Source organism: Ciona intestinalis, chromosome 11 (assembly GCF_000224145.3).
Source record: "Ciona intestinalis chromosome 11, KH, whole genome shotgun sequence".
Classification (NCBI taxonomy): domain Eukaryota; kingdom Metazoa; phylum Chordata; class Ascidiacea; order Phlebobranchia; family Cionidae; genus Ciona; species Ciona intestinalis.
Genome location: NC_020176.2, coordinates 2,586,885 through 2,614,730, shown reverse-complemented (window position 1 = coordinate 2,614,730; position 27,846 = coordinate 2,586,885). Strand labels below are relative to the sequence as shown.

General features: G+C 35.5%; 6 protein-coding genes across 12 annotated transcripts; 4 read left to right on the top strand and 2 right to left on the bottom strand.

Annotated features, from left to right (window-relative positions):
- Positions 1–80: 80 nt before the first annotated feature.
- Positions 81–2,412, top strand: LOC100185569 (vacuolar protein sorting-associated protein 45). Its single transcript, XM_002123519.5, has one exon. It carries the CDS (start codon positions 231–233, stop codon positions 1,866–1,868), a length of 1,638 nt encoding a protein of 545 aa, XP_002123555.1. The 5' UTR covers positions 81–230; the 3' UTR covers positions 1,869–2,412.
- Positions 2,405–5,731, top strand: LOC100183203 (peroxisomal membrane protein PEX13). The gene is made up of 9 exons (XM_002123447.5): positions 2,405–2,587; positions 2,786–2,855; positions 3,226–3,419; positions 3,585–3,715; positions 3,839–3,935; positions 4,078–4,190; positions 4,321–4,451; positions 4,855–5,066; positions 5,197–5,731. Exons 1-9 carry the CDS (start codon positions 2,441–2,443, stop codon positions 5,263–5,265), a joined length of 1,164 nt encoding a protein of 387 aa, XP_002123483.1. The 5' UTR covers positions 2,405–2,440; the 3' UTR covers positions 5,266–5,731.
- LOC100186273 (poly(A) polymerase beta) lies at positions 2,740–27,846 on the top strand. 5 transcript variants are annotated; one of them, XM_026836594.1, is made up of 19 exons: positions 2,740–2,752; positions 18,118–18,121; positions 18,800–19,087; positions 19,256–19,447; positions 19,741–19,794; positions 20,363–20,564; positions 21,046–21,184; positions 21,475–21,658; positions 22,226–22,377; positions 22,741–22,860; positions 23,534–23,624; positions 24,071–24,133; positions 24,485–24,589; positions 24,943–25,488; positions 25,843–26,055; positions 26,186–26,302; positions 26,568–26,650; positions 26,931–26,981; positions 27,239–27,846. In XM_026836594.1, the coding sequence occupies exons 3-18, from the start codon at positions 18,875–18,877 to the stop codon at positions 26,956–26,958; spliced, it is 2,502 nt and encodes an 833-aa protein (XP_026692395.1). In that variant the 5' UTR covers positions 2,740–2,752; positions 18,118–18,121; positions 18,800–18,874; the 3' UTR covers positions 26,959–26,981; positions 27,239–27,846. The 5 variants fall into 5 exon arrangements, with proteins under 5 accessions (XP_026692395.1, XP_018669528.1, XP_026692394.1 ...); XM_018813983.1 differs by having other exon boundaries at positions 26,565–26,650; XM_026836593.1 differs by having other exon boundaries at positions 26,186–26,317.
- Positions 5,067–8,494, bottom strand: LOC100180754 (WD repeat-containing protein 25). Its single transcript, XM_002123911.4, has 7 exons — positions 7,998–8,494; positions 7,427–7,563; positions 6,973–7,110; positions 6,633–6,747; positions 6,199–6,369; positions 5,737–5,877; positions 5,067–5,549 (listed from the first exon to the last, which is right to left on the bottom strand). Exons 2-7 carry the CDS (start codon positions 7,444–7,446, stop codon positions 5,310–5,312), a joined length of 825 nt encoding a protein of 274 aa, XP_002123947.1. The 5' UTR covers positions 7,447–7,563; positions 7,998–8,494; the 3' UTR covers positions 5,067–5,309.
- On the top strand, positions 11,686–16,027 carry LOC100176067 (zinc transporter ZIP1). 3 transcript variants are annotated; one of them, XM_002124397.4, is made up of 5 exons: positions 11,686–11,748; positions 12,540–12,685; positions 13,074–13,469; positions 14,011–14,111; positions 14,535–16,027. In XM_002124397.4, exons 3-5 carry the CDS (start codon positions 13,096–13,098, stop codon positions 15,158–15,160), a joined length of 1,101 nt encoding a protein of 366 aa, XP_002124433.1. In that variant the 5' UTR covers positions 11,686–11,748; positions 12,540–12,685; positions 13,074–13,095; the 3' UTR covers positions 15,161–16,027. The 3 variants fall into 3 exon arrangements, with proteins under 3 accessions (XP_002124433.1, XP_002124508.1, XP_026692398.1); XM_002124472.4 differs by lacking the exon at positions 11,686–11,748 and adding an exon at positions 12,293–12,478; XM_026836597.1 differs by lacking the exons at positions 11,686–11,748; positions 12,540–12,685 and having other exon boundaries at positions 13,010–13,469.
- LOC100178383 (RNA-binding protein NOB1-like) lies at positions 16,695–18,005 on the bottom strand. The gene has a single exon (XM_026836596.1). The coding sequence runs from the start codon at positions 17,952–17,954 to the stop codon at positions 16,764–16,766; it is 1,191 nt and encodes a 396-aa protein (XP_026692397.1). The 5' UTR covers positions 17,955–18,005; the 3' UTR covers positions 16,695–16,763.

The window sequence follows — 27,846 nt, the reverse complement described above, 5'->3', positions numbered from 1 at the left end:
TAAATAAACACACGTACTTTATTTGCGTTTTATTTATTTTTATTTTTATCAAAAAAAAAGAAAAAAAAGTTTCTCAGTGCGAGCTTATGTTCAGATCGTGTAAATTCTCTACACTTACATAGAATATGTGCTAGCAGCTAGTCTATACATTATACTTTTAATGGAAAAGCACTGAATTTATCATTTTTATACAGTTAATAATAAACCTATTTGGAAAATACCAATCTAAAATGGATGTAGTTCTTGCTGTTAAGATGTATGTGTCGAAAATGATATCAGATAGTGGACCAGGAATGAAGTCCCTGATGATGGACAAAGAAACCACTGGAGTTGTGAGCATAGTGTATGCAAAATCAGAAATACTTCAAAAAGAAGTCTATCTTTTTGAAACCATTGGAGCCACAAGCCGAGATTCAATGAAGCATATGAAGGTAATAGTTTTTGTTCGACCAACAAAAGAAAATGTCCAATATTTGTGTGAGGAGTTAAAGCACCCACGCTATGGACAGTATTATCTGTATTTCAGTCATGCTCTGAGCAAAAGTGATCTAAAAATGCTTGCCGAAAGTGATGAGCATGAAAGTGTGTGCGATATCCGTGAATTCTTTGCTGATTTTTACCCAGTTGATGTCCATCATTTTACCTTGAATCTTCCAAAGTGTTCTCGACATTTGACTTGGAATCCCTCGGACCTAAAACGTTCATGTCTTGGGTTAACATCTGTGTTGTTAGCTTTGAAAAAATGCCCCATGATTCGATACCAAGCAAGTTCAAATATGTGCCAACAGCTTGCTGATGCTGTGAAGTTACTGATATCAAGAGAGGCTTCTTTATTTGATTTCCGTCGCTCCGATACGACACCATTGCTTCTTATTCTAGACCGACGTGATGACGCTGTTACTCCACTTCTTAATCAGTGGACATATCAAGCTATGACTCATGAGCTGTTAGGGATCAAAAATGGCCGTGTCGATCTTTCCAAAGTTCCAAATGTGAGCCAGGATCTTCATGAAGTAGTAATGTCTCCGCTGCACGACCAGTTCTACCATGAGAATCTTTACAAAAACTTCGGCGAGATAGGGACAAGTATCAAACAGCTAATGGAAGAATTTCAAGCCAAAACTAAAAGTCAGCAGAAAGTGGAATCTATTGAAGACATGAAGTCGTTTGTGGAAAATTACCCTCAGTTCAAAAAGATGTCCGGTACTGTAGCAAAGCATGTCACAGTGGTAGGAGAACTGTCAAGGATTGTGGCAAAAAAGAATCTACTAGAGATTTCTGAATGTGAACAGGATATCTCTTCTCAGAATGATCATTCAAATGCTGTTCAGAGAGTGCGTTCATTGCTTCAATTGCCAGGCACCAGTGATATTGATGCATTGAGGCTTGTTGCGCTATATTCGCTCCGGTATGAAACGCATCCAAATAATGCTACCACATCTTTAACAGACCAGCTTACGGCTCGTGACAGTCGGCGAGTTATTTCATCTCTTCTAAAATATGGAGGTTCGAGGACCAATGCAAACGATGTCCCAAACGCAATTGCGATGACGAAAAAATTCTTTAAGGGTTTGAAAGGTGTGGAAAATGTGTATACACAACATGTACCCAAAATAAAAAGTCTACTTGAAGACCTTTTTAAAGGCCGATTAAGAGAATCAGAATTCCCTTATGCTGGTTCCTCTGTGATGTCGGAAAGACCCAGTGATGTCATAGTGTTTATTGTTGGCGGAACAACGTATGAAGAAGTTGCCTGCGTCGACTCGCTGAATGCTTTGAACACTGGGTGGCGTATTGTGCTTGGTGGAACTACGATACACAACTGCTCAAGTTTTTTAGACGAAGTTCTCAGTGCGACATCTATGTAACCGGAGATGTAATTGAAAATATACTCATTATATGTATTTTGATTTTCCCTACAAACTGATACTGTAAAATATGTAAAATAAAAATAATATCTTTTTATTTTTTTTTGCTGCTTATTCTATTGGGTGAGGCATTGTGTTGCATGGTGTCCCTCATCTGTATAACAAATTTGGAAAAAAAGGTTAAAATTTTACTACTTTTATTAAGATGTATGAAAAATGTTGTAATTTCTAAAAAAATTCTAAAGAAACTATCGGTCGGTTAAAATTCATTTCTTGACTAGTAGATAGAAAAAATAATAAATACAGCACTATCCTAATGGTTTTAAGAGACTTTTATTTACTTCTTCAACAAAAAAACATCAAATTTTTGTTGTATGTTGGTGCAAATGTATTGTTGATTTATATATTTTGCCTGAACTGTAACTATGCGTATTATATCTCAATTTAAACTTCTATAAATATGTGCACGAAGCTAGTTTCTCACTTATTCATATTTATTCTTAAAACTTATAAATATTGTAAATGTGCAATATCATCTTGTCAGTGTGGTAGCTTAACCCAAGTAATTCAAAATGGCTGCTAATGGGGCTCCCCCTAAACCCTGGGAGATAAACAGGGGTCAATCACCCAGCAATAACCTTCGTTCTTCGTCCCTTACCCGCCCTGAATCCGGGGAATTCCCTACTCCACCCCCAATACCCGCCCGACCGAATCAACAGGTAAAACTAGTTTTTATAAATTATAACTTGACTTTTTTTTCAAATTTTGAGATATGTAGTGACTAGTGATGTAATCATAGCCTATCGAATGAATTGCATACATGGTTCTAATTTATGTTTAATCGTGCTAGAATTCTTGACTGAGTTTAATAGATTCTATTTAAAGTAATATTTTTATTTATGCATTTATTTTAACAGAGCACATCAGCTACAATGTACAGACCAACTTATGGCAACCTTGGTTCATATGGGGGCGGCTATAACTTTGGTAAGTCATATGTAAACTAAGTATGTACTTTATGTTTATACCACTGTAGTTTTGTTTGACCAGTTTTGTATTAAAAGCTAGCAAACTAGCATATGTTAGTAAATCATGAAGTTATACTGCTTCTTTAATTTAAAAATTAAAATAATCATTTCATTCTGTCCCATAATAGGTTTGGGTCTTATAAATAGTAATCAAGTTTTTTGGTAGGCCTCTTTATAGGGTGTTAGAGTAACAATCCACTCCGACCTACATCCCAGGTTTCTTAGGCTGTCACTACGTAGAAATAGGGTCTTACCTGTGAAAAACAAAAACCAAAGCATAACCCCTTTAATAATGAAAAAAATGAATGTCAAGAACTTCTTCTTTACAGGTGGTTATGGGGGCTATGGCAGTGGTATGTATGGCAGTAGTGGTTTGTATGGCACTGGGGGAGGTATGTATGGTTCGTCATATCGTAACTATGGCACCCCACCCAACGGAGTTGGTAGTTTCACTCAGCAAGCAGAAGACAGCACACGACAGGCATTTCAATCCGTTGAATCAATTGTTAGAGCTTTTACTTCTGTAAGTTGAAATGTTATTTACTTTGTTTTATTTGATTAAAGATGTTAAAATGTTAATGCAGTAATTCTTAGATATAATTAAATGGAGTTAAGTATATATATCTAAAACATCAACATCACACCAATGCTTTTTTTGTGAGCGTGTAAGACATACATAAACCTCTAGGTGTCAGCCATGTTAGAATCTACATTTGGAGCAGTATACAGTTCCTTTCGTGCTGTACTTGATGTAGCTGACCACTTTTCGAGAGTGCGTTCTACATTTTCAGAGATTCTCTCTTCAATAGCAATATTCAGGTAATTAAAATGTTTCAGGTTATCTTTTTCCGCTACCTTTTGAATCTGGTATCCTTTGGTTGCGATACAAGCACCATTGCTGGACACAAACATAGTTAACAATTGTTTTATTTCTATCTATAGATTGTTCCGTTACTTGTATCGAAGAGTGTTGGCTATATTCGGCTCACGAGAATGTGAAGATGCTTGGTCAAATGCAGCTGTAGATGGAGCGCTTATGGTGTGTTGTATGTATTCTCACTTAGTAACCTGCTTAAAGAGCATACCAACCAAAACGCATTTTTTCAGAAGCAGCTTCTTCTTTTTGGAAATTTGGTGATACTTAGAGATCACAGTTAAAAATATTTGTGATTTTTTTACAGAGACCAAATTCGTCATCACAAAAAAAATCTTGGCCAATCATGTTGTTTGCTGCAGTGGTAATGGGAGGTCCTTATCTAATATGGAGACTGATGAGGGGAGCTAACTCGCAAAAGTATTTTGTTCTTTTCTTTTTAACGATTTTTTAAACACCCCCCTCTTTCCTTAAGACAATGGTGTTGTTAAATTTCATAGTGTTGTTAAACTAATTAAATGTATACAAACTATGTTATTTCTATATTTAGACCTGCCAATATTTCGTGGATGAACGGAGACGGCGATCATGTGGTTGCTAAAGCAGAGTTTGATTTTAGCAGCGAGAGTGAAGAGGAAATCTCGTTTCTTGCAGGAGATACCATCATCCTTGCACCAAGAGGTGAAGTTCAGTGTGGGATAACAATAATGGGCAACCTAAAACCAGGCTAAATTTGTGATATGAAGTTTTCAAGCATAAAGGATCCCAAACGCCACAGAAAAATTATAACCAATCAAATTAATGTGCTACGCTTTGGTTGAGAGTTAATTTTATGCAACTTAATTGGTATGGTACTTAAGCGGGTATCTTATAAAAACACATTGTCACTAAAACATAACAGTGCCATTTGAGATAGCTGTGTACTCTCCGTACGTTAGATATTGGCGTCCAGGCATGCACAAAAAAGTATCTAGATCTATACACGGGGGGTTTTAGATTAGAAAAACAATACTTCATTCATGTTATACAAGTACTAAATAAGCCCCTTTTTGAAATCAGCTAAAAGAAAACTCCTGAATTACAGCTCAACAACCCCACATAAGAGGTTGGTTACTCGGAACGATAGATGGGAAAAATCCAGGCTACCTTCCCGCAAATTATGTTAAAATTCTCGGTCTGCGACGAGGGCGTGCAAAACCAACCACACCACCTACACCAGCTGCCAATATAAGCACAACAACTACCACAACACCTCCTGCTGGTTTATCTACAGAGGGAACTGTATCAAATGAGGAGGTAATGTTAAAACTCTGTAATAATTAACAAATGCACGTTGGCAGGGACTGCAAGGCAAGTTATTGCAAAACACGATAATAAAATAATTTTTTCCATCCTTCTCTTGGAACTTATCCTTTCCACATTCCAGTGGCAGAACATTCACAGTGGTAGCGAAAGACTCGGACCACCAGAAGAGCCTCCAACTCAACAATCGTAATCCTGGAAATATCTCTTAATTTCATGGCCACCCTTGAGTTGGATCTATTGCACAACATGCAGTCTTCCGTGCCAGTCACTGACTGCAACCATGCTTGGTAGTACGGGGTGACAGCGTACGTCTACACATGCTGCATCCTGGCCATCATTTGTTGGCGGCAATGGCACTGTCCGCAAATAATTACCATTGCTGTGTTTGTAGCAAACCAGAGATTCACTGGAGCTTCCAGAATATACAAAACTACCATCCTTAGTTATGTCAAAAGACACCGGAAATTCGTTGACCTTTTGGGAAAAAAAATAATGAAGTAAAAGTGACAAAATATCATATGATTTTTAATTTTATTCTTTTTTTTATATATATTCATTGCGGTACAGTGGCTCAAAAAAAAATTCTGCGGATCTGTGATATAGTTATTAATCTATTGTATGCCTTAATTATTCAGTGCAATAAAAGAATTCTGTTACTTACAGTGTGATTCTGGTAACGCACAAACTTATCCAGGCGGTAAGGTTTCTGTGTGCTGAATCTCGCGATGTAATTTCCTGTTGTTTGGGCAAGGAAATTAGCACCACTTGGGTGTGCTCTTATGCAAGGACAGGTGTAACGCTCCTAAAGAAAAACAGTTTAGACCTTGCCATATTTGCTTTATATTTCTAACTTATTTTAATAATAAACTCATCATAATTCGGAAAAGTAAAAAAGATGAGAAATTGGTTGCAGATATTTACTGACAAAGAGAAAAAAAGTATAGCAACAGAATTAAATGCTGTAAAATTCTTTTATATATGAAAGGGTCATAAAACAAAGCATGTCGAGTGAATTTAATCCAGAGTTCGCCAAAATCAGTATAACCAAAATAAAAGGTGTAGCTTGTAACATAGTATAATGAGATACAGTAAGAATAAATTTACTTTCAACTAAACAACATACATGGAATATTTGATTTGAAACTTTTGCGCCCATCCTGAGGTCCCACACAATCAAATTATGTTCAGCAGATTGCCTATTAACTTCATCACTGCTTGCCACAAATGATTTTTCATCGGTAAAAAACTCTAGTGCGAGAATTTTTCCGCATTTGAATTTGTACTTGGCGATTTCCTGAATTAGTTTTTAGCATCAATTTTGTTTACAATATATAGTTGAAAATGAACCATCTGTATACTTAATGACTTTCATTTATTTATTTTAAGTGGTATCAATTTTTTAAAATTTTTTTTTTATAACTGCTGGTGTTTCAAGTCTTATAAAAAATAGTGACTCTAAACTACAAATTATCTTATCGGATTTTAGTGCTTTGACCACAGTAAAGATAAATTGTCTAATAATCTGTTGCTGTTACCAGACTTTTTGATCCAAATTACCTTTCCAGACCTTAGATCATATGAAGCCAGAAATGAATTGCTTCCCCCAATAAGAACTTTGTTATCTTCGCCTTCCCACCAACGTATGGTAGTAGGCTGCGTATCTACTTTTAATCTACAAATGATATAAATATATTTATCCATATTGGCATGCTAGCCCATTCTCATGCTAATTGAAGACTGCAATTTGTTTAGAAAGGTTCTAAATGCCTCAGTTAAAGAAAGTGTTTGTAACTGCATCGCCGTTTTATTAGTTTAGCAGATAAATTATTGTTTAAATACAAGCCAGATTTTTAAGAATATTCCTTTTTATGACAACACCATAATAACCGAGCCTTACGTGTCACTAATTTTTCCAAAGTTTAAAAAGTCATACACATTAACTCTCCCGTCAAAACAACATGTTGTGAGCTGTCTACTCGTCCGTGACCAATCGCAATAACGAAATGGAGATGTGTGTCTAATAGAAAGAACATTCCTGAAATACAATGCAATACATTATGCCTGATGGGAGGCTTAGTAGTAAGACTGTTTACAGAATTACTAAAGGATACTTTGTTCAAAGCTCCTACGTTATACCAATGTGGGCGTATGAAGGCTTATTTCTAACTGTCATTGTTCCAACCAAGTGGTCACTAAAGCTTTTTTCATACTGGCAACCATGCAAAAAGAATAATCACCCACTAAGTTACACATGTGGTAACTTATAGCACGAGGGTTATGAAACAAATCACCTCTATCATAATAATCGATCCTCTGTCATGCAAGGAATACAGTTTAACAAAGCAACTTACGTTATTTCTTTACTTTTCATAACATCAAACAGTTTAAGCGAATCTCCACAAGTGGCTGCAATCAAATGGCTGAATTTTTACACCATTGAATGCACCACACTGGCGTTTTTGACACTGTTGCAGTTTTGGTGACTTTTCTGTGTTATAAATATGTTATGTAAGTGTCGTTTGTAGACTAAACTAATGTGTGATAAAACTTGCTCCCAATAAGTTATTAAGATATTAATATGAACAAAAATGATGTCAAACAAATACTATAGGCCAGTGGTTCTTAAACTTGTTTGTATGCTTTACCCTTTAACAAAGATAGTTATCAGACCCCCAATATGTAATATGGCGCTCATTTATTAAAAACATTAACAGCTAAGCTTATTACAGCAGTTATATTTAATGCGACGGATGCGTTTGCTTTTTGGCAACGAGTTGTTTAATGTCTGGTAAAGTACTATATTTGGCACAATTTTTCTGTCCCGTCAACTGATGTGAACTTTGATTGGTGGCTTAATTACCCCCTAAATACGAGGAATTTACCCCAGTTTAAGAAACACTGCTATAGGCTAGAGTTAGATACCTTGGCAATGAAGCTTTAAACAACCTATCTTGGTATTCCAGTACAGTTTCGTCCGTAATAAACAATTCTGTCGCATCATTTAAATTAGGTTCTTCGTAACTTATATCCAAGGTTTTTTCAACCGCTTTTCTACGTTCGCGCTTCGTAACATATGGTCTTATTTTCTTGGCCGGTGGCTCTTCCATATGAACACATACGGGGTACTTTATTGTATTTTGTTACCTAGTTGGTGGTTGTACTGATATCACCGCCAAAGCTTCTACTTGTCTTGCAAATACCTCTAAAAAACAGCCAGTGCTGCAGGACTGAAGATGTAATTTTAACTTATAAACAATTCGTACGCTGCTGGAGGACTGGCGATGTAATTTAAACTTATAAACAACTCGTACGCTGCTGGAGGACTGGCGATGTAATTTTAACTTATAAACAACTCGTACGCTGCTGGAGGACTGGCGATGTAATTTTAACTTATAAACAACTCGTACGCTGCTGGAGGACTGGAGTTTGGATAGGTTCCACTCGAGTGATTTAGGTTACGTGTGTGTACTGGGGTTCCTGATGAAACTACAGGTTGCAAATGGTTTTTGAGTTATCGAAATACCCAAAATATCTGCAACCCTTTGCAACCGCGTAATGGTGTTTTGAACATAACTCAAAAGCCATTCGAGGTATCGGACCAAAAGTTGGTTTGTTACACTCGTATCTCGTATGGTCATTTGACATCTATTGGACGTGGCCGCGTAGCGTTTCTGGTCGAAATAACCAAAACATCTGCAACCGTTTGCAACCGCATGCAACCTGTAGTTTTATTAGGTGTCCGTGTGTATACTGTGTATGACTGTATGTGTATGCTGTCCCCACTCCCCGCTACTTCTAGCCTTTAATGACCGAGATTACCGAATTTGCCTATACAATATACTTATAAATATCAGAGGCCGTGATTTTTGTGAATTCCGTAATATACCATATGAAAGGCGTTTGTCTCCCAACATTTAACATATTATTTTAAACAGAAAGCAGTCGGCAGGTGTGCATTTTTTATGCAGGCGAGAAGTTGCATCTGAAAAAGGTATACCAAGTATGTGTGAACGTGAAACCATGTAAAATTCCTTATAAAAAAGATACCCAAATAGCCAATATAGCCCAATGTTGACAGCATTTGAATTTGGCTCATTATTAGACTGTTATGGGTATTAGTTTGGTTTAATTTTTGATGGCTGTGTCGTGGGAAAGACACTAATCGTGTTAATTTCGCCACTAATGAATTAACGTGGTGTGGCCTATATATGTTTTGGCGTGACATGAATAAGAAGGTCGATATTAAATGTTGGGAGGCCAAGATCTTCTTTATTCACTTTGTCAAGGAAAGACAATACATATCGGTAATACGATCGATATATTGTTTGCAATAACGAGTATAAGGAGACATTTCGATCGAATAAGTTCTGGATATATTGTTACGATTGTCTGTAAATTGGAGAAAGATGTGGCATGTCGGTCTTAACATACCGAGACAAGCTTTCATACTCAATCAATTAAAGTTGTAAATTTAAGCGAAATCTTTATGCAGATTGGAAAGGTTTAGATCGAATAAATTATTGAAAAATGGAATTTCATATCTAAGAAATGCAGAGACCTGTGGTGTATTATAGTACTGTGGTGTAAGATGACATACCGGTAGCATCTAAAACCCATATTTTGTGTTCGTGGTTTTTAACATATAACAACGCTATTTTAGAGTCACGGGCTTATGATCAGTTGATCATTTGTAATATCCGCATTCAATAGGGCAGTATACGGTTTCGGAAATAGACACCACTATATCAACATCGTAGTCCATTATAATCTAGATGAGATACTGCAAAAGCCATCAGATCGTTGTCTTCGTCTGTATAGTGCAATCAATGTACCGAATATAAGTATTGATTATATCCACTCGTTTTTTGTTTTTCATTTGCCTGAATACTTAAATTGATCAATGTTTTTTATTATAATGGATACACGGGCTTAATCTGAAAGGCATTGATATAGAAGCGGCCAATTATTTACATGGTAGGCGGTCGGTTTTAATCACTGCCGTTTTAAATTACCCTTTAGTTAACCATGCCATGTACCTGGTCCGTGAACGAGATAAGCAGGGTTTAAATCGATATCTTTTAGTGTTGGCTTACCGCGACGTAATCAGTGGAACCGCGCGACTTGAGGTGGTGTTTTCAGTTGGTTGTACACATGCAAATGTATATTGTAGATTGGGGTAAGATGGTCCATTAGCAAGATTTCGTTCCTTTTTCCTGGCGCATTTGATTAAAAAAATAAGAATATTTATGTAACGAGAAAATAGAATGATGAGGTGTCCCATGTCCCCCCACCGCACTATATTAATGTTACGCACCTACAACACTGTAAATTTGAGTATATTAGCGTAAAAGATTATACTGTAGTACGAGTTATCTGCATTGTTACTCACTTCGTTTGTTTGAACGATTTGTACGGATATTCAATTGCCCCCTTTAAGTCTAATTGATTTCTGTGGTGCTAACGGTAATGCACCGTGGCTTGTTGTGGCCTTCAATTGAATACGTTCCTATAGTTTACGGAAGTACGGGACCTTTGAATTGTGTTTTTAAAGTTTCAAAGGGATTGATACGCGTGAACAGGACAGGTTGTTTATTTCAGCGAAAATTTTAGCCTCTGTTGCATTAGGTGATTTAGCTGTGCAGATTACAATAGACAAGGCCGTAATGCAGGAAACGGTAGTCTTTTTAACTTCAAAAGGGCAGAGTCCATGAATTGGTATATCAATATTCGCGTTGGTATAAAGTGTGTATGTTCCTAAGAGTTGCGTACATGAGAAATACGTTGTGTGTGGTACTCTGAGCTTGAGTTAGTGGTTTTGTTGTCTGGTATGTGAGCGTAAACAATAAATGTCGATATTGGTACCAAAATGAGTTCTCGGAAAAAAATACGTGATTACATAACTAAAAAGTAAAATATAATTTAAATATTTCATTAAACTACAATCTACCATTATGTAATCTTCACTGCTGTCGAGTTGCCATCACGGTGCGGTCGAATGCCCGCGTTGTTTTGTCAGTTATAGTTTATATTATTGATTACACGATGCGCATTTGAACAGAAAATCAAAATTAATGCACAAAGCTGTGACATGTTCCTGATATTTTTGATTTTATGCTCGTATGTAAAGCGACAGTTTGACGTTGGTTTAACGCAAATATCCGTAAAATGACGACCGCTGTCCGCAACACTGCCGATGCCTAAAAAAAGCAATGCTCGCTTTTTTCACTCGTTCACTTGTTGATAAGACGCCGCCAGGGAAAATAATTTACTTCATGCTCTGGTGCTGCAGAGAGAAGTGGGGGGAGCGCATGCTCCACTCCAAGTACAGGATAATATTAATTTACGGGAATACGGGAACGACGGAAATCGCAATCTAATTTTCGAGAATACGGAAAAGACAAGAAAATCCGCAAACTAGTTTACAAAAATACATGAACTTACGGGATTGTGTTTTAAGTATATCACAGTTTTCTTCGCATATCCCCATAAATTAGTTGCAGATTTAATTTAGTTTGCGATTTCCGTCGATTCCGTATTTCCGTAAATTCGTGTTACCACGCGGTTTATTCAAGGTTTTACCAACGCACCACGCGTTTATTCACAGGTTTTATCATCGAATTAGCATGTGTTAATCACTGTGTGTTGCCGGAAGTATTTAGACAATTTGCACAAGGTAATTCGGTTGACAGCTTGCTGTTTGCGTTTGTAACGCTGAAAGTTAGTGAACAGCCTTCTTTGACTTGTTATTGTGTATAAATCTGTTAACTACAGCTCTCGACAGAACTCCAGCAGCCATGGTGAAGGCAGCCATGCGAGGCATGAGTAAACGTTTAACCAGTGTTACTTTGTGGTAGATAGGCTCTATCATTTCTAAGAACAGCACGTCTATTAACTCCATAATATATTAACGCGTGAAACTTTATTGCTGGGTTGTTTCGCCTTATTTGTCAATGTTAGACTATAAACGCGTTTGTTTAAAACCGGCTGCAGCCAGCTGTGACCTGTTAAAACCAAAGTAAATAGACATACAACAAGTATAAGGACAGACAATGTTTAAAAACAATGGTCAATTGACGCCATCTTGTTTCCCAGATGAAACGTGAAATACTGAAATGTATGCATCAGCATGGGCGCCAGACGAATATTCTGCATATTTTAACTGCTTTTAGACCTTTATTTATTTTTTGTTTTAAAAGTTGTAATATAGGATACGGAAAACACTTATGGTGCATCATAATTGGAAATAATTGAATATTTTTGTAAATGTATATAGTTATGTAACATAAATAACCAAAACATTGCCCAAAAATAAGTAAATATGACGGTTTACCCTTGTGAAGTTCAACGATGGTTAAGCGGGGAAACATGTGGGAAACAAGATTGCGACCTTGTCCTTACTTGCTGTAAGTTGCTGATATCTTACCATGTTCTTTAGTTAAAGCTACCCGCTTGCCTTTGTTGTAGTGTAACAGCACGCTGGTCCGAGGGATTACGGGTCAAATAAGTTTTAATCGGAACTCACACAATAGCCCGAGGTTATTTTATGGCGTTATTGAAACGCATTACGTTCACACTATTGCGAGACAGTTACCCAGCTTGCCACACCAAAGGTAAATAAGTGTAAGTGGTCTGCCACTACTATAAGTCTGTTATATTTACATAATTGTGATTGTTAGAAAATGTAATTACGAGGCTATACCGTGAATTAAATTGTCAGTCTGTACTGTCCAGCTGCAGCAGTGCAGAAGCGAGGTTCCGAATTTTCTAGCTGATGTTAAATAGTAAACATAAGCTTTTTCTTAGAAGCCATATACGTGCAGCGTGCAGGATGCGTTATGTCTTATTGTGACGTGCGTAGGCTAATACATCCTCTTGATGACGCAATGCTGTCTCTAATTTTAGCTTGTGACCTGATAATGATATCTTTGTCTTAGAAGTGAGGAGAAACCTATAACAGTGTATTCGGCATAGTATTAATTTTGGTATAACTGAATGTAGGCGCAAATATTTCAAAGGCAAAATGGACGTCACTGCGACAAAGGTTGGCATCATTTTTGGTCTTCTTGCGACCACTTTAACCGCGGCACTTTTGCCGTACTTTTGTTTTCGATATTCCGCGAGAAAGGCAAGGTCGGGCCGAACGAAAAGTAAGGGAATTTGCGGGTCCGCATTATGCTGTAGCAAAGCTACCGAAAATTTGGAAAGCGCTTCGAGCAATGGTGTCGTTCGATCCAACAGCAACCACCAAATCAGACAGAGAAACAAATTGTTAATGAGTGTCTTGAATTGTTTTTCTGGAGGGATCTTTCTTGCAACCAGCTTTCTCGGCCTCTTGCCCGAAATCCGTGAGAGTTTTGAGACCTTCTCTGTTACGTGGCCAACAAGATCAACAAGGTAGATATAATGTACAGTATAAGAACGTTATACTTTTCTTTGCATAAGTTCATAATTCATGAGAATCGATTCGATCGTATCAAGTATGAGAAGGGGTATCAATCACCAAGTATCTTTAACCGCATCGGCACCGAATTAATTACAAATCTAAGTTCACTTATCGTTTTATTTCGGTAACTAACGACTAAAGAAGTCTTGGAGAAATTCTCGACGTTATATAGTCTGGATACGCTGTATTACTTTTAGCGTGACATATACACTGAAATCGGGCAATATGGGACATTTTAAGGTTTACTTTCATGGTACGATTTGGTACTAAACAATAGAATATTTACTAAATTATATAACCGTAGTCCGTAGCCCGCGCCACTCCAAAGTAGCGTCGTTAACTGTTTAAAACACCAGCAGGAAATATAATGTGTATAAGGGTATTATAAAAATATATATACAATGGTCGTTATACTCAAATGATTCTTACTTTATTATCAACATATATATAACGATTGTTATAATAAAACTGATTTTTCTATGTTCTTTTCAGTCCAGCAAACAACGGAACAAGTTTAAGTGCAGAAGAAGCAACGCAAATGCCAATCGCGGAAATCGTTATTACGTGCGGTCTCTTTCTTATTCTTATCATCGGTTAGTATATTTTTTTATAATTTAAAACTACAAGTTTAGATGTTTATGTGAATTTTATTTTTTTCTGTAAAGAAAAATAGAACGACTGTTAGTTTGGTGCGGATTAATTTTAATAATATTTTTGTTTTAAATCACGATTGAATTCCTTCCGTTAAGAGTAATATAGTAGTGTGGAAATAAAAATGGGATATCGTTAAAACCTAAATCCTATTTCCTGATTGTGTTTTGAACAATTACCAACGTGTTTTAAAGTTTCCAAATAAGACGAGAAAAGAGAATAAAAACTATCTCTAGCTTCGCTCACTCTATAGTTCTAGTCTATGGTATACAAAAAGTTAAGTTACTACTCGAAAAGTAAATAAATATGCACAGTTTAACTTACAATTTAATCGATGTAAAAAGTAATGGTCGTTTATTTTTCAGAGCAAAGTGCGCACGCGTGGCATCACACCCGCGTAAAGAAGAAACAGAACCGCGGTTCGTTTGGAAGTGAAACGGTGAAGTTTAAAGTCTCCGCCGATCAAGCTACAATGGACGTCGCGGAGGAAGAGCAAGAGCATGAACATAAACATGGGGAAGAGCATGATCATTCCGGGATTCGATCCTTGCTTCTTGTTGCTACACTCTCAATACACTCTTTTCTAGAGGGCATCGCAATGGGCCTGCAGGACACAGTCGGCAGTTTACTCGCCATTTTTTTTGCGGTTCTTTTCCACAAGTCTCTGATGGCACTGAGCATGGGCACGAATCTCGTTCAAGGCGGTCAACCATTCAAGCGTATACTCGCCGCCGGCTTGGTGTTTGCTTTCATGTCTCCGGGAGGCATTTCGGTCGGGTTGATAATCAAGGTGGCAGGGGGTAACGGCAGTGGGACGCTCTTGGTCAACGCAATATTGCAAGCAATTGCCACTGGGACTTTTCTGTACATCACGTTCTTTGAGGTACTCGTACGAGAGTTTGAGGGACACGGAAACCGCTTTTGGAAAGTGGTTGCACTGTTGTTGGGCTACGGGGCGATCTTGGGTGCATTTTTTGCACAGCACGCTTGATTGGGGTAACTTTCCCTGCGGAAGCGAAAATCAACAACCACGACTCGATTTATTCTGTGGTAGATTCCGACAGTTCTAAGCAAAAAATCTTAACTGAATGATACCCGATCCACGCCCCATTTTTATACATGTATGTTGGTACCCCCACGCGGTAGCTTAATATTATTTGGCTGAAACACAACGCTCACAAAGTCGATTTTATTTCGGGTGTATGTACTTTTTTAGAACAAGGTTTTTCTGTATTTTCCTTTTTTGCATTTAAAATTATTTCGTGCTTATACGAATCATTTGTGCATGCACGAAAAAGTCCTTACGCAGTGAACAGTGGTTTTCCAAATATTTATGCACCAATTTTTGCGCCCGCTACGACTTTCGTTCCGTCTGCACATCAATATGCTAAAGGTAAAAAGTGCACACGGCACGGAATGTAGCGACAGAGCCCTCATTGACACGGTTCATTATGACGCAATAAGCGCCAATTTTCTCCAAGTTTTGTTGTCAGCAAACACTGCTAAATATACGCAATAATTTACCATAGTTGAAATGAAATTCAACTGATTTGATTCATTGGTTTTTGGTTTCGTTCATCAGATGCTTAATTTCCCGCTTTGTCCAATTTTTTACTTCGTTTCAACTCTCGTTAATTATTCATTAATACAAAATCTGAAAGAGAATTACTGATAATGAAACCCAAGGTTATGTTAACACGAACAAACAAGCCAAAAAAACCTTAAGCCACAACCTTCCGCTGCCGTTCTGCTAGCTCAGTAAAAACCATATTTTTTTAGACTGATTGACGCATTTTGCAAAGAGTAGCATGTTTGTTTTACATGCAAAATCAAATAAATGTTTTAAAATCAATGTCAACACAGCGTTTTATACAAAATATTAAATTTCTTGCTTTTTTATGTTCGCAGTTACTTTTTCGCCATGCGGACATCTCAGGGCACGCGTATGTTTGTTTTATTTCAATCATGATGAGTTGGCAACTAGTCAAAGATAAAGATAATTAATTGATTAGTTGGCTAGATTGGGCTACTGTGCAGGAAAAAAACTGTCGGTATTTCTAGTAAATTGAGGAAAACGTCGGAGAATGGTGTATTTGCGATTGCCCGCCAAACGCCTTTTTCTCAATGAATCCAGATTACGCTGACTCAGAGTCGGTACTTAAATTGTTGTTTGCAAAAGATAACTGACCGGAGGCCACTGGTACATTGAATAACAGTGTTTGTCAGATAATATTTCATGTGCGTAATCCTTATCTGTAACAAGGAAAACAATGTTCTCAAATACCCATACATAAGAAAAAGGAAACTTTTAAATTCCATACTCATCTTGACATTATAGAAATCATTGTTTTTGAATGGAGATTTGATAAGCTGGTATACTCGCCCAATATACCTGACTTTCTCTTGCCTTATGTTTGTGTTATTTGTTCAGTTTATCTGTTGTGTCATTGTGTGCTAATTCACAACATTACTTTAGACAACTCCAAGCAACTAATGCAACACTTTCTTATAAATCACCACAAAAATACATGTAATCTCTGCTTTATATTTTAACAAATGTTTCAGCACTGGTTAAATTTTATTAGCATGCAGTTTTAACGTCTCGACTTCACAAATTTTCTTCCTACAGCATTAGGGTTGCTCTTTCGCCCTCTATTGTTGCCTCCTGTCCGTATGCCGAGCCTGAAAGCTCTGCTGGTGATTTCATTTTCCGCAAAAGGTGAAACAGAGCAATCATAATCATCTTTCCACACATTGGTATTCTGCAATGCTTTCTTGCTTGGCCTGTCATGTGGAAAAACCTGATCTTCGCACAACATTGGATTGTTGGAGTGTTTACCTCCTTGGGGCATTGGAAGCGAGTATCGCAATCCTCTTGGATTAAGAACCTTTGGGTTTCTGGAAAAAAAAAGCTTTAAAGTACCATCTGGTTGTACTTCTACTGGAACCCTTTTAAGAGTTTTATTTCCACACTTCGGGCAGAAGACCTTTGTCATTATTTTTGTTATATTAAAACAAGCATGGCATCTCAGAACATAACTTCTCACTGTTTTCACCAGTAAACCATCCACAGCAACAACATGCATTTTCATCTGCAGGAGCACATTCTGCATGGCAAAATCTGTTGTGATGCATCCAACTTTTACATCCTTTTTAACTCCCTCATCTTTGTCTTCCTGGAGATCTTTCATCTCTCTGAGAGTAGAAGGAGTGATCCATCCTTCTTCATCACTTTCCTCTTCATTTTCCTCATCATGTAAATCACTTGTGTCATTTTCATCTTTGTCCAAGTCAAGGATTTCAATTTCTTTTGTAACCTTAGTTTCTAGGTCTTTTAAGCTTTGAATTTCTTCCGAAATATTATAATTAGGTTCAACATCAGAGGAATCTTTATTTTTTGGCAAATAAAAACCAGGTAACTGGATGTCTTGTTTTAAAGAATTACCCATTTGAATTACACCTCTTACAGGTTCAGGCTGTTTTACTTTTTCACATCCTTCATGTAAACATGTGAGCTCATATGTAAGAGCTAAAACAAGTATATCAGTGTGTGACAGGCTGGTATAATCTCCCGTTTTCTTAGAGGCCTCCGTAACACACAAAATAGATTTAGGTGACGGTTGTTTAAATTTTAGTTCATACCCCAAGACGGAAAGTCGTTGTTTAGTGGCTTTGTCTTTAATTTCTGCTATTACTTCTTGGCAAGTGTAGATGTTTTCTCCGAGCGAGCGCAGATCCGCATTCTTTAAAAACGCACCAGAATCAACGACCAAGTGCTCAATCATATTTGTTTTTACTGTAACGTACAGTACCTAAAGAAAAACAAAAGGTAATAAAGTAATACATAATAACAAATAGTAAATAATAAATTAATTAATAGCAAAATACAACGTGATCATTCAGCATTGCGTTCGACACGAAGCTATGTAGAGTTAAAACGGATCTTAGTAAGGTCGATGTATCAAACAAAAGAGGGTATAAGAATAAATCAACTTACAATTTTAAATTATAAAGATAGCCTAAAGAAGGTAAAATATGTTGAAATTGTTTGGGTGTATTAAGGTTTGTTAAAACGTTTGATGTTAAAGAAAGAATACTAAAGAAACTGTGCTTCTTCTTCACCCATCATAGGATTTAAGATTAATAGGAGGTCTAATCTTATCGTGCCGTATTCACTGTCAATACAAAATTAAAATTAAATCCAACGTGTGCAATTTTATATACTTAAGTTACTATATTATTTAAAATTCAACATGTTAACAACTTTAGTTTAAACAGTACACGGGATACAAAGTTGTTTAAATCAGGCTACAATATTTTTATATTTTATTCAAGAGAGGGATGTTACAACCTCCAATAAAATTTCGGTGGCGAAAGCAATCGCGCACTTTTTTTCGGAATTCATCTTTGTTAAATATCGTGTATAACGTTTAAGTTGTTACAGCTTGTTAGGACGATTTACCCTTTATTAATTTCTGTATTTGCATTGTTCAGAGTCATATTTATGTTTTTTGCGCAATATTTATGCACGCAGCAGGATTAATGTAGACAATTTAAAACCACGTTAGTTTAAAATTCAGTCTTACTCTTCAGAATTATAAAAGTAATAGTGTTTCAAATTTACATTTAGCAGACATTCCGATATTGCTAGAAAATTTGTTATGAAAAGACCTCTACCGTCCGTAAATACAAAGCCTATATCAATATGGATTCGGGGGGCAAGACATACGGTATTACGTCGCCCATCAGTTTAGCTGAGCCGACGGAAAAAGACCGAGTGTTAACCGAGAAGCTAATCGAACATATTGAACCTTATGGTGTGTTTGAATCTGAAAGTGAACATTCAGCTCGTCGGATTGTCCTTGGAAAATTAAATGAAATAGTGAAAGAATTCGTTATGAATGTCAGTGAAGAAAGGGTAAGATTCTGTTTGCGTAATATTTTGCATTAATTCAAAAATCACCCTGCCAGTAAATAATCAACATAATATTTATGATACTCTAATTCGTATATTAAATTAGATAAAAAATTAAAAAAAATAGAAAAAGTTGCCCGTATGGTACATAAACACATTCCATTTTATCAGAAACTGCCCCAATCCTTGATTGACACAGCTGGAGGGAAGTTGTACACATTTGGATCATATCGACTTGGTGTATGCGCCAAGGGTGCCGATATTGACACATTATGTGTGGTACCCCGTCATGTGAACAGATCCGATTTCTTCTCCGTTTTCTGCACGCTTTTAAAAGAAAGAAGTGAGGTGTCAGAGCTCAGGGTATGTGGGAATATAATAGCACAGTAATTAAAATTAACCAATGACTTTACTGTATAGACTGAACTATATTTAACAAACATTTATTAAAGCTAGCACAATCTATACTTAATACTTAAACATGCTTTTCTGGTAAAAAGCATTAATTTTATTGTACTGTCAAGTAATGTCTTATGCCTCGCAGCAACAACAGTAGGACAATTTCTTCTTGAATAATAACGTGGCTGTTGTCACTGTATATTGTTTGAGTTAATTTATAGAATCTTTCTATGTTAATTGTTTGTGTTTTGGTGCAGGCAATTGAAGATGCATTTGTCCCGGTCATCAAGTTAAAGTTTGAGGGCGTTGAGGTAATTTTTCTCATGTTAACTAAGTTACAATTTGTTAATTTATGCTATTGATACTATTGATCATACAAAGTTATGTTGTTCATGGACTATAGGTTAGGTATAAATGTGGCACCAGTCATTTGAACAAACAATAAAAGTAACACAATTAAAAGTTCGTAAGACTTTTCATTGTTATAACTCATAAGATAATAAACCGGTATCATTGCACAGATGCACAGTGTTAGAGAACTTGCCCCAAAACCAGAAATACTGGGTTTAAAGCTTAATGCTGCCAAAGTGCCACTATTGTGTGTGTGACCGACTGTGTTCTTATATAAGACACTTACAAACAATTTCTTCAACCACTGGTCACTTAGTTATGGATTGTCTAAATATTCCGAGCCAAACAAAAAAATAAAAAAGTCGCCCACTAAATTTTCACACACAAAGCTACATCTGTGGTAACTCGTAATGGTCATGAGCCATAAGGTGTATGAAACAAATCACCCGTGTTATAACGACTTTCTTTGTACCCCACACATTGCTAATGGTAAATAAGTTCTTTTCATTAATCTTCCTTCATCCTCAGATTGACATCCTCTTCTCCCGTCTTGCTCTACAAGTTGTTCCTCCAGACCAAGATCTTCGAGATGATTCCCTTCTCAAGAACCTGGATATCCGATGCATCCGGAGTTTAAACGGATGTAGAGTCACAGACGAGATCCTACATCTAGTTCCAAATATTGAAAACTTTCGACTTACATTGAGAGTTATCAAATTATGGGCCAAACGTGAGTGAACTTATATTCGTATTATATATATATATAAAACTTAATTTCTAAAGTATATAAATATAAAGAATGTGTAAAGATTATTAAAAATGAAAACAGATTTTTGTTTGAACTTCTCACAGTAAAGAATGATATTCTGAATCTAATATTTTTGTTTTTATTTCTTTATTTTCCATGCTTTATGCAATTTAAAAGTATTTATGTCCTAATATTGCTGCTGTTTTTACCTCGTATAGTTAATATTATGTATATAGTAGGGTAGGGGGAAGATGGGACACCTTTAGCACATAATATCCAAATATCCTGATCGTGTTTTAAACAATTATCAACGGTATATGGGTGTCGTAAAGATGCGGTTTTATAATTTTTCAAATGTTCTTTGTTTACTACCAAATGGCACGAGGAAATAGAATAAAAAGACAACTCATTTTTCCCCACCCTACTATATGCATAAATAAAACATTTTTTTTTGTTTTATTAGGTAAAGGAATATACAGTAACATGCTTGGTTACTTGGGAGGTGTATCGTGGGCCATGCTGGTAGCAAGGACATGCCAGCTTTATCCCAACGCCATTGCCTCTACATTGGTGCAAAGGTTTTTTTGGGTGTTTTCTCAATGGTGAGTTAAAATTATTTACGGCAAGTTTAATATGATTGGAAATTGTATGGTAGTATCACTAATATGGCTGTCCTTTTAAACTTATGAGGAGAGAGTGTTTTATCTAAAAAGTAATACTTTGTTTAGGTTTTTGCAAGAAGTATATGTGTAGGGTCCTTTTCAAAATGTTTTTTTCAAATGACCGATTTTTTTTTTAAATAGATTTTTTTGTGCGTTTGTTTTCGAACTTACAATCAATTTAAAACAATCCTACTCAATCAATGTGTTTACTAAACAACACTATTCCAAAGGGAATGGCCGCGTCCAGTGTTGCTAAAGCAACCTGAAGAGTCCAACACCCTTAACCTACCAGTATGGGATCCCCGTTATAACCCATCGGACCGACTTCACCTCATGCCCATTATAACCCCCGCATATCCGCAACAAAACTCAACTTACAACGTTACCCGGTCATCCCTGACTGTAATGAAAGGGGTAAGAAGTTTTTGCATTTTTTTGAAGATTTGTGGATTTTTTTTTAGAATAGGTTACTTTATAAGGGGGCCTAGTGTAAGAGTTGTTAGTGGAGGTGTATTGCATAATTTTCTCTTTTATTGCATTTAATATGTGCATTTTTTCTTGGGCAAGCAGATCAAATGCTCCAAGCCTCCAACCTATTTTATTGTTTAAGTTGTCAGCCTTACAAAAAAGCTCCAAAAATAAACACCTACAAAGTTACATATGTTCTGGTAAAGGCATGCGCGAAGTTTATGAAACAGAACATACAATATCATTGCCACGCAAGCACAAAATAAATGCCATTCATTCATACATTTATAGTAGAGTGGGATAAGTCTTTTTCTCTTCCCTTTCGATAGATTACTAAACAAAGATTATTTACAGAGTTATATAATATAGTCCCGCTACCCTAAAAGAGCGTTAATTATTCAAAACACGATCAGGAAATATGGGATTCATAGTAATTGTTCAAAACCTGATTAGGAAATATTAGAAATATGTACTTCACTACTATACATGAACACATGCCTACTATTTTACTAGGAGTTTATTGACGGGTATCGAGTTACCGCTGAGATCCACGAGAATAAATCAAGTTGGTTAAAACTCCTGGAAACTCCAAATTTTTTCAATGAATATAAACATTTCATTGTGCTGATGGCAAGCGCAGAGTCGCAGGAGAACTTTAACTTATGGTCAGTTTAAACTGTCAACTATGGGTGTACATCAACGAGGAACGATGGGTTGCCCCCCCCCCCTCAATTTTTTTAAATACATATCTATTTTTTTTGTCTTTCTCTGGTGTACATGCAATGTTATAGGCATGTGAGCACTCCAATTAAATGAGATATTTTACTGAGGTTGTGGCCAACTATTTTACATTAGTCTCTCATTTTTTAAAAAGTGCCAAATGTTCTTGTACCAAAAAAATACTCTTCACAGAAGAACAATACACTCTTCATTTTAAATAGCAAATATAGGGATTTTTTCCAAGTTACAAAAATTGAGAAAAACATTTTTTGAAATTAAAAATAATTGAAACTTTGTTTTACAAACAGGACTGGTCTCGTCGAATCGAAAATCCGTATTTTGGTCGGGTACCTGGAACGTAATGATTATATACTTATTGCACATATTAATCAGACGGGGTATCCTCAGGAAGTCAAAGAAAAAGATGTGTAAGTTGTCGGTTTTTGCAGTTTTTTAAACCAGTGTTTCCCAAACTAATTTTGGGGGATACTTTTATTTCATTGCAAACATTACACCTCATATATTGTATATGATGTTTTATTTTTTTAAATGTTTCGGCTTAAAAGTTTTATGCAATTCTTACTAACTATTTATTGATTTTAATTCGATATTTTAAATGGTTTCAAATATAATAATATTCAACATTGTTTTGATTATGTTTTTGCTTGCACATTGTTCCTAAAATAAAGGCTAATTTAGACTGCAGCAGACTTGCTTGGTGCTTTCAGTATCACAATAAGCAATTGAATGTCAAACCCAGTGTAAAACAATAAAAAAAATGATTCTTTTATAACCTCTGGTGCCTTCATATTTTAAAAACACAAATTAACAAAAATAATTTATAAGGACTGCAATTTGAAAACTACTGCCTTATTTTTTTTTTGAAATATATGGATTATTGCTATTATGTAGATGTTTAAGGCTAATTAGAGTAATTTAGAAGACAATACAAAAATATGTTATTGATCATGGTTAATTAAAGTAATTTAATGAACGTTACAGAAACAGCTTACTCAATAAACCATGTTTTCGTTAAATTTTCTGAAATTAAATAACAATTTTAACAATACTACATCTAATTTATTGTCGTTGTTGTTGTAGCACGACAGCGTACGTCAACAGATGGTTTCTCGGTCTGAGGTTCGTCAAGGATTTAATAAGCACCAACATAAACCTCACACACGATATACAGGTATGACAGGATAATGGGCAGTTTGGTCTCACAAGTAAATTTTTAAATGAAAATTTTGTTGAGTTTGTTCATAATTTTTTAACCTTTTTGTTGTAAGTTTTACTGTGGAAAGTGAAATGTATAAAATAAAAATAAAAAAAAAGTATTTTTTTAAGGTGTTTTATAACATTATACCAGTTTGTAAAATTTGTGTTGTTATTTTAAAAAAAATTATTTTTAAAGGATTGTTCAAGTTTTAGCTACCAGGAATTATCAAAGTGATTTGTTAGAATTGCTATAGTACAAAAAATAAACATCTATCTTATAGTTTAAGTTAAATGTCTGTTTTATACCAATTCATTTTATTTTCTTGTTAAAAAAATTAAAACTCAAAAAAAAATTTTTTACCAACTAAATAGAATTCATTTTCATGTTTACTATTTCATATTTAACTTTTTTAATACCAGGCGTTCACTGACACTTTGCACAGACAAGCTCACAACTCAAAGGTCTTTAAAGAAGGAATGAAGGTGATTATATAACATTATAACTTATTAACTTTAAATTTACATTGCTGGCTCCTCTGATTTGTTTTATATTATCAAAACACTAATGACTTGAGGCCTCAATTTAAGGCGCATGTACAATTTTTCGCTCAAACTTTATTTAATTTTTTTTAAATCACTTGTACATTTTATTGATTGTAAGAGGCACAACCAAAACCAACTAAATTCTTTAAAAAGCAATGCAGTTGTAAAAATTAATGTTTTTTTAGTCAACAAAAAAGTGAAAAAACATGCGATAACCAATAGCAACCACGACTGACTTCGTTTAGTCAGTAGCCGAGAAAACCATACCAGGGTACACGATTTTCCCTTCAGGTTGAAGCCACTTATTCTCGGAGGAGCCAACTCCCAAAGTATCTTCCTGAGAGCATCGCTGCCACCATCCGAAGATCAAGCAAATCATCTTTATCAAGAAAGAAGGTGAAAACTATTTCTTCTCAATAAAATAGTACATATTTTTTATTAGACTTGGATTAAAGTTGTACACTAAAAAATTAACATTATATATATATTTATATGATGAATATAAATATTTATATAATAAATATATTTATATAATGAATATATATATAAATTATTTTTATTCTATAAATTTTAGAGTTTTTTTAGTGCGAAAATCTTTTTTTATGACTTATTTTATTATTTTTTAATTCCTCTTCTCTTTAAACTGTCTTATTTTATTTTTTTTTTGGATTTTGACAATTTTCTATTTGTATTTGAACGATTCCTCTTTTTCCTATCTCTAATTCATACTGATTACAAATTTTCTCCAGGCGCACGCTGCAGTTGTCATGGCGTCGAGTCCTTCTTCCAACGACCTCACCAACAGCAATATTCGAACTGAATCCCCCGTAAACAGCACCAATACCTCACTTAATAACGTGTCAATGACATCCATTGACTCCGAAGTGTCGCGCGTTCAGACCCCGACCCCGCCACCAGAAGAGCCCACGGCATCTTCGGCAGCCCCGTGCACGTCGACCGACACCCCAATGGTCACATCCCCCAGCAAGCCTCAAAAATCCGATTCACCCTCCTCAACGGTTGAAACAAAATCTTCTGAATTCGGAATCACTAGGACAATAACTGTCCACCGGAATGAGATAAAATCGAAAAAAAATTACAAAACTTCAGAAAAGCGTGCCCCGTCTCCGCTGGCATCTGCCATACCCACAGTGAACAACTCGCGAATGAACCACGTCCGTCCAATGGAGTCTAACCACACAACACCGATGCATATACAAACCATACCTGTATTATCACGACATACTTCTGCTCATCATCAGTCTTCATCTGATACAATATACTCCACCAACCAGGTAACAAATATAATAACAGCTTATAAAAATAAGCAGTTCTAAACAAATAAATTAGTAGTTCCCAAGTATTTTTTTTAACAAATCTCTTTATAGTTTTGGTCAAGCACTTTATTAATGCAATTTTCTAGACTGACATTTAGTCATTTACCACTTTAAAGTCAGTTATATGACCTACCTAGTAAGGTTTGCTTGGAATGTTAGTGTCAGATTTATAACTAACAGATACATTTATATACTATTGCATTTCATGCACACAAAAAATGTTATCCAATTTGACACGGGGCATGAGGTAGCCCATTTAATTTGTACAAAAGTTTATTCATATACAGTTTTAACTGAAACATTACGTTCCAGGTCTCTCAGATTCCATCTTTCTACCAAACCCAGCACCCGATTCAAACTATAAACAGGAACCATGTTATGGTAACGCCATTCACCACTATACAACAAATCCCAAGCTACCAGGCGTACCAGCAAATTCCAAGCCATGTCCCTATACAGATGGGACACAGGCAAGCCAACCCTGGAAACCTACACAACATGCATACGATGAGAACTCACTCGGAGGTATGTGGAAATTGTCTTTAGTTTTATTTCGTAATATATTATTAGTAGGAAAAAATGTTATAAAATGAAACGATTTTAAATTTCTGTCTTTTTATATTTTTTTTTGTAAAATTTTGTATTTTCTTTACAGCCTATGGATCTTAAGGGGAGTTCCCTAAAAAGGCCCCATTCACCCATCCAACCGGAGCTTGTACAGATCCACAACAAACTGTTCAGCCCCCAGAGAAGTTCAACTATTGGGAGCGGGGTAAAATCACCCAATGTGCGATCATACTCATTATAATATACCATTATGATATGATATACTGGCACTGCCATGATATAATGTATGCCAGTGGCCCCTAAATTAGATCGAACTAGTGTTTTTTTTATTTGGAAACTATCTATAGATGGCCTGGAGTCACGGGTACTTTCTTTAAAAAATGTGCAATATTTCAAAAAAAAGTTTTTATTTAAACATTTTTTTCATATTCTGTGTTTCTGCCTCAAAACGATTTAGTGTTTTTCAGCAGAGATCTGGAAGTGAATTGTCCGACTCTCCGTCTCATATTCGAACTGTCCCACTTCTCAAAGACAACATTAAACTAAAAACCAAGTAAGCGAATTTTTTTGATCATTTAGATTTTTATAATCTATTGATTGTTTCGATTTTTTTGATTGCTTATTTTTTTATCCTTTTTTTAATAGCAGTCGTACCAAACTTTAAGGTTCGCCGAGAGTATACCAATTTTTACACAAAAACTGCTTAATTAATCAAAAAAATGCAAATCAACTATTCTTCATATATATCTATTCTTCAATTCTCGTATATTTCTATGTTGACTTAAATATGAACGTTCTGTTTTCATTTCAATATCAAATAACAAATGCAACAGAATTGGAACTCATTCTAACCACAGATGACAAGAAACATGATGCCCATACAGGTTTTTGTACTTTTTTCATTTTATAGATTGTTATGAGTCTGTAACAACATTTTACAAAAATTCTTAAAAATGTAACATTTTAGTTTTTACTAAGACAAAATTTCTACAAAAATGTACTAAAAATGCTAAAACAAATTTTAAAAATAAAAAATCAACAATAAAACTATAGTTCATTTTTTTAATTTAAATATTTACATTAATTTTGATATTTTTATTTATAATTTAAAGTGTATTCCCTGTGTTGCTAATGTCACCAGGGTCTAGTTGCAGATGTCATCAAAATTTAGCTGCAGTTGATTGGAGGTCAACACTGCTTGGGCATGCGGCAACACTGGCAAACAATGGGTATGTAAGTGAGAAGTAGCAGCCGGCCAGATTGACTACGGTTTTATGTTTCATTGCGCCCCGTTTTTTCGTGTCTTTCTTTTAAAAAAAAGTACAAAATCAAGAAAAAAATGTGATCATGGCTGAAACTTTTGACGAGAGCGTTTCTGGCAACAATCAAAGTTTAAAAGAAGAATTTTTGTTTTCGGATTCTGTTTTTTTGGCAACAGACTAACGTCAAATTAACCTTTTCTGTGGACAGCAAACTTTGTCAATGTATTCAGCTTTGTTTTTACACTTTTTGTGTGTTTTGTGCCTTCTTTCCCTGTATTGGATTCATTTTAGGCAATTTTGTGAGCGCATTTTGTTTTATAAGAACATTCAACTAATATTTTATTCAGATTTCGGAAATCTTGGTTCATATTTGTTAAGTGTCTCTGTCTACTTTTTGTACTTTTATCATAATTTAGGCATATTCTCATTTAATCTGTTTTGCATTTTTCAACATGTACAGGTAAAAATAAAAAAAACGGCTGCGTTA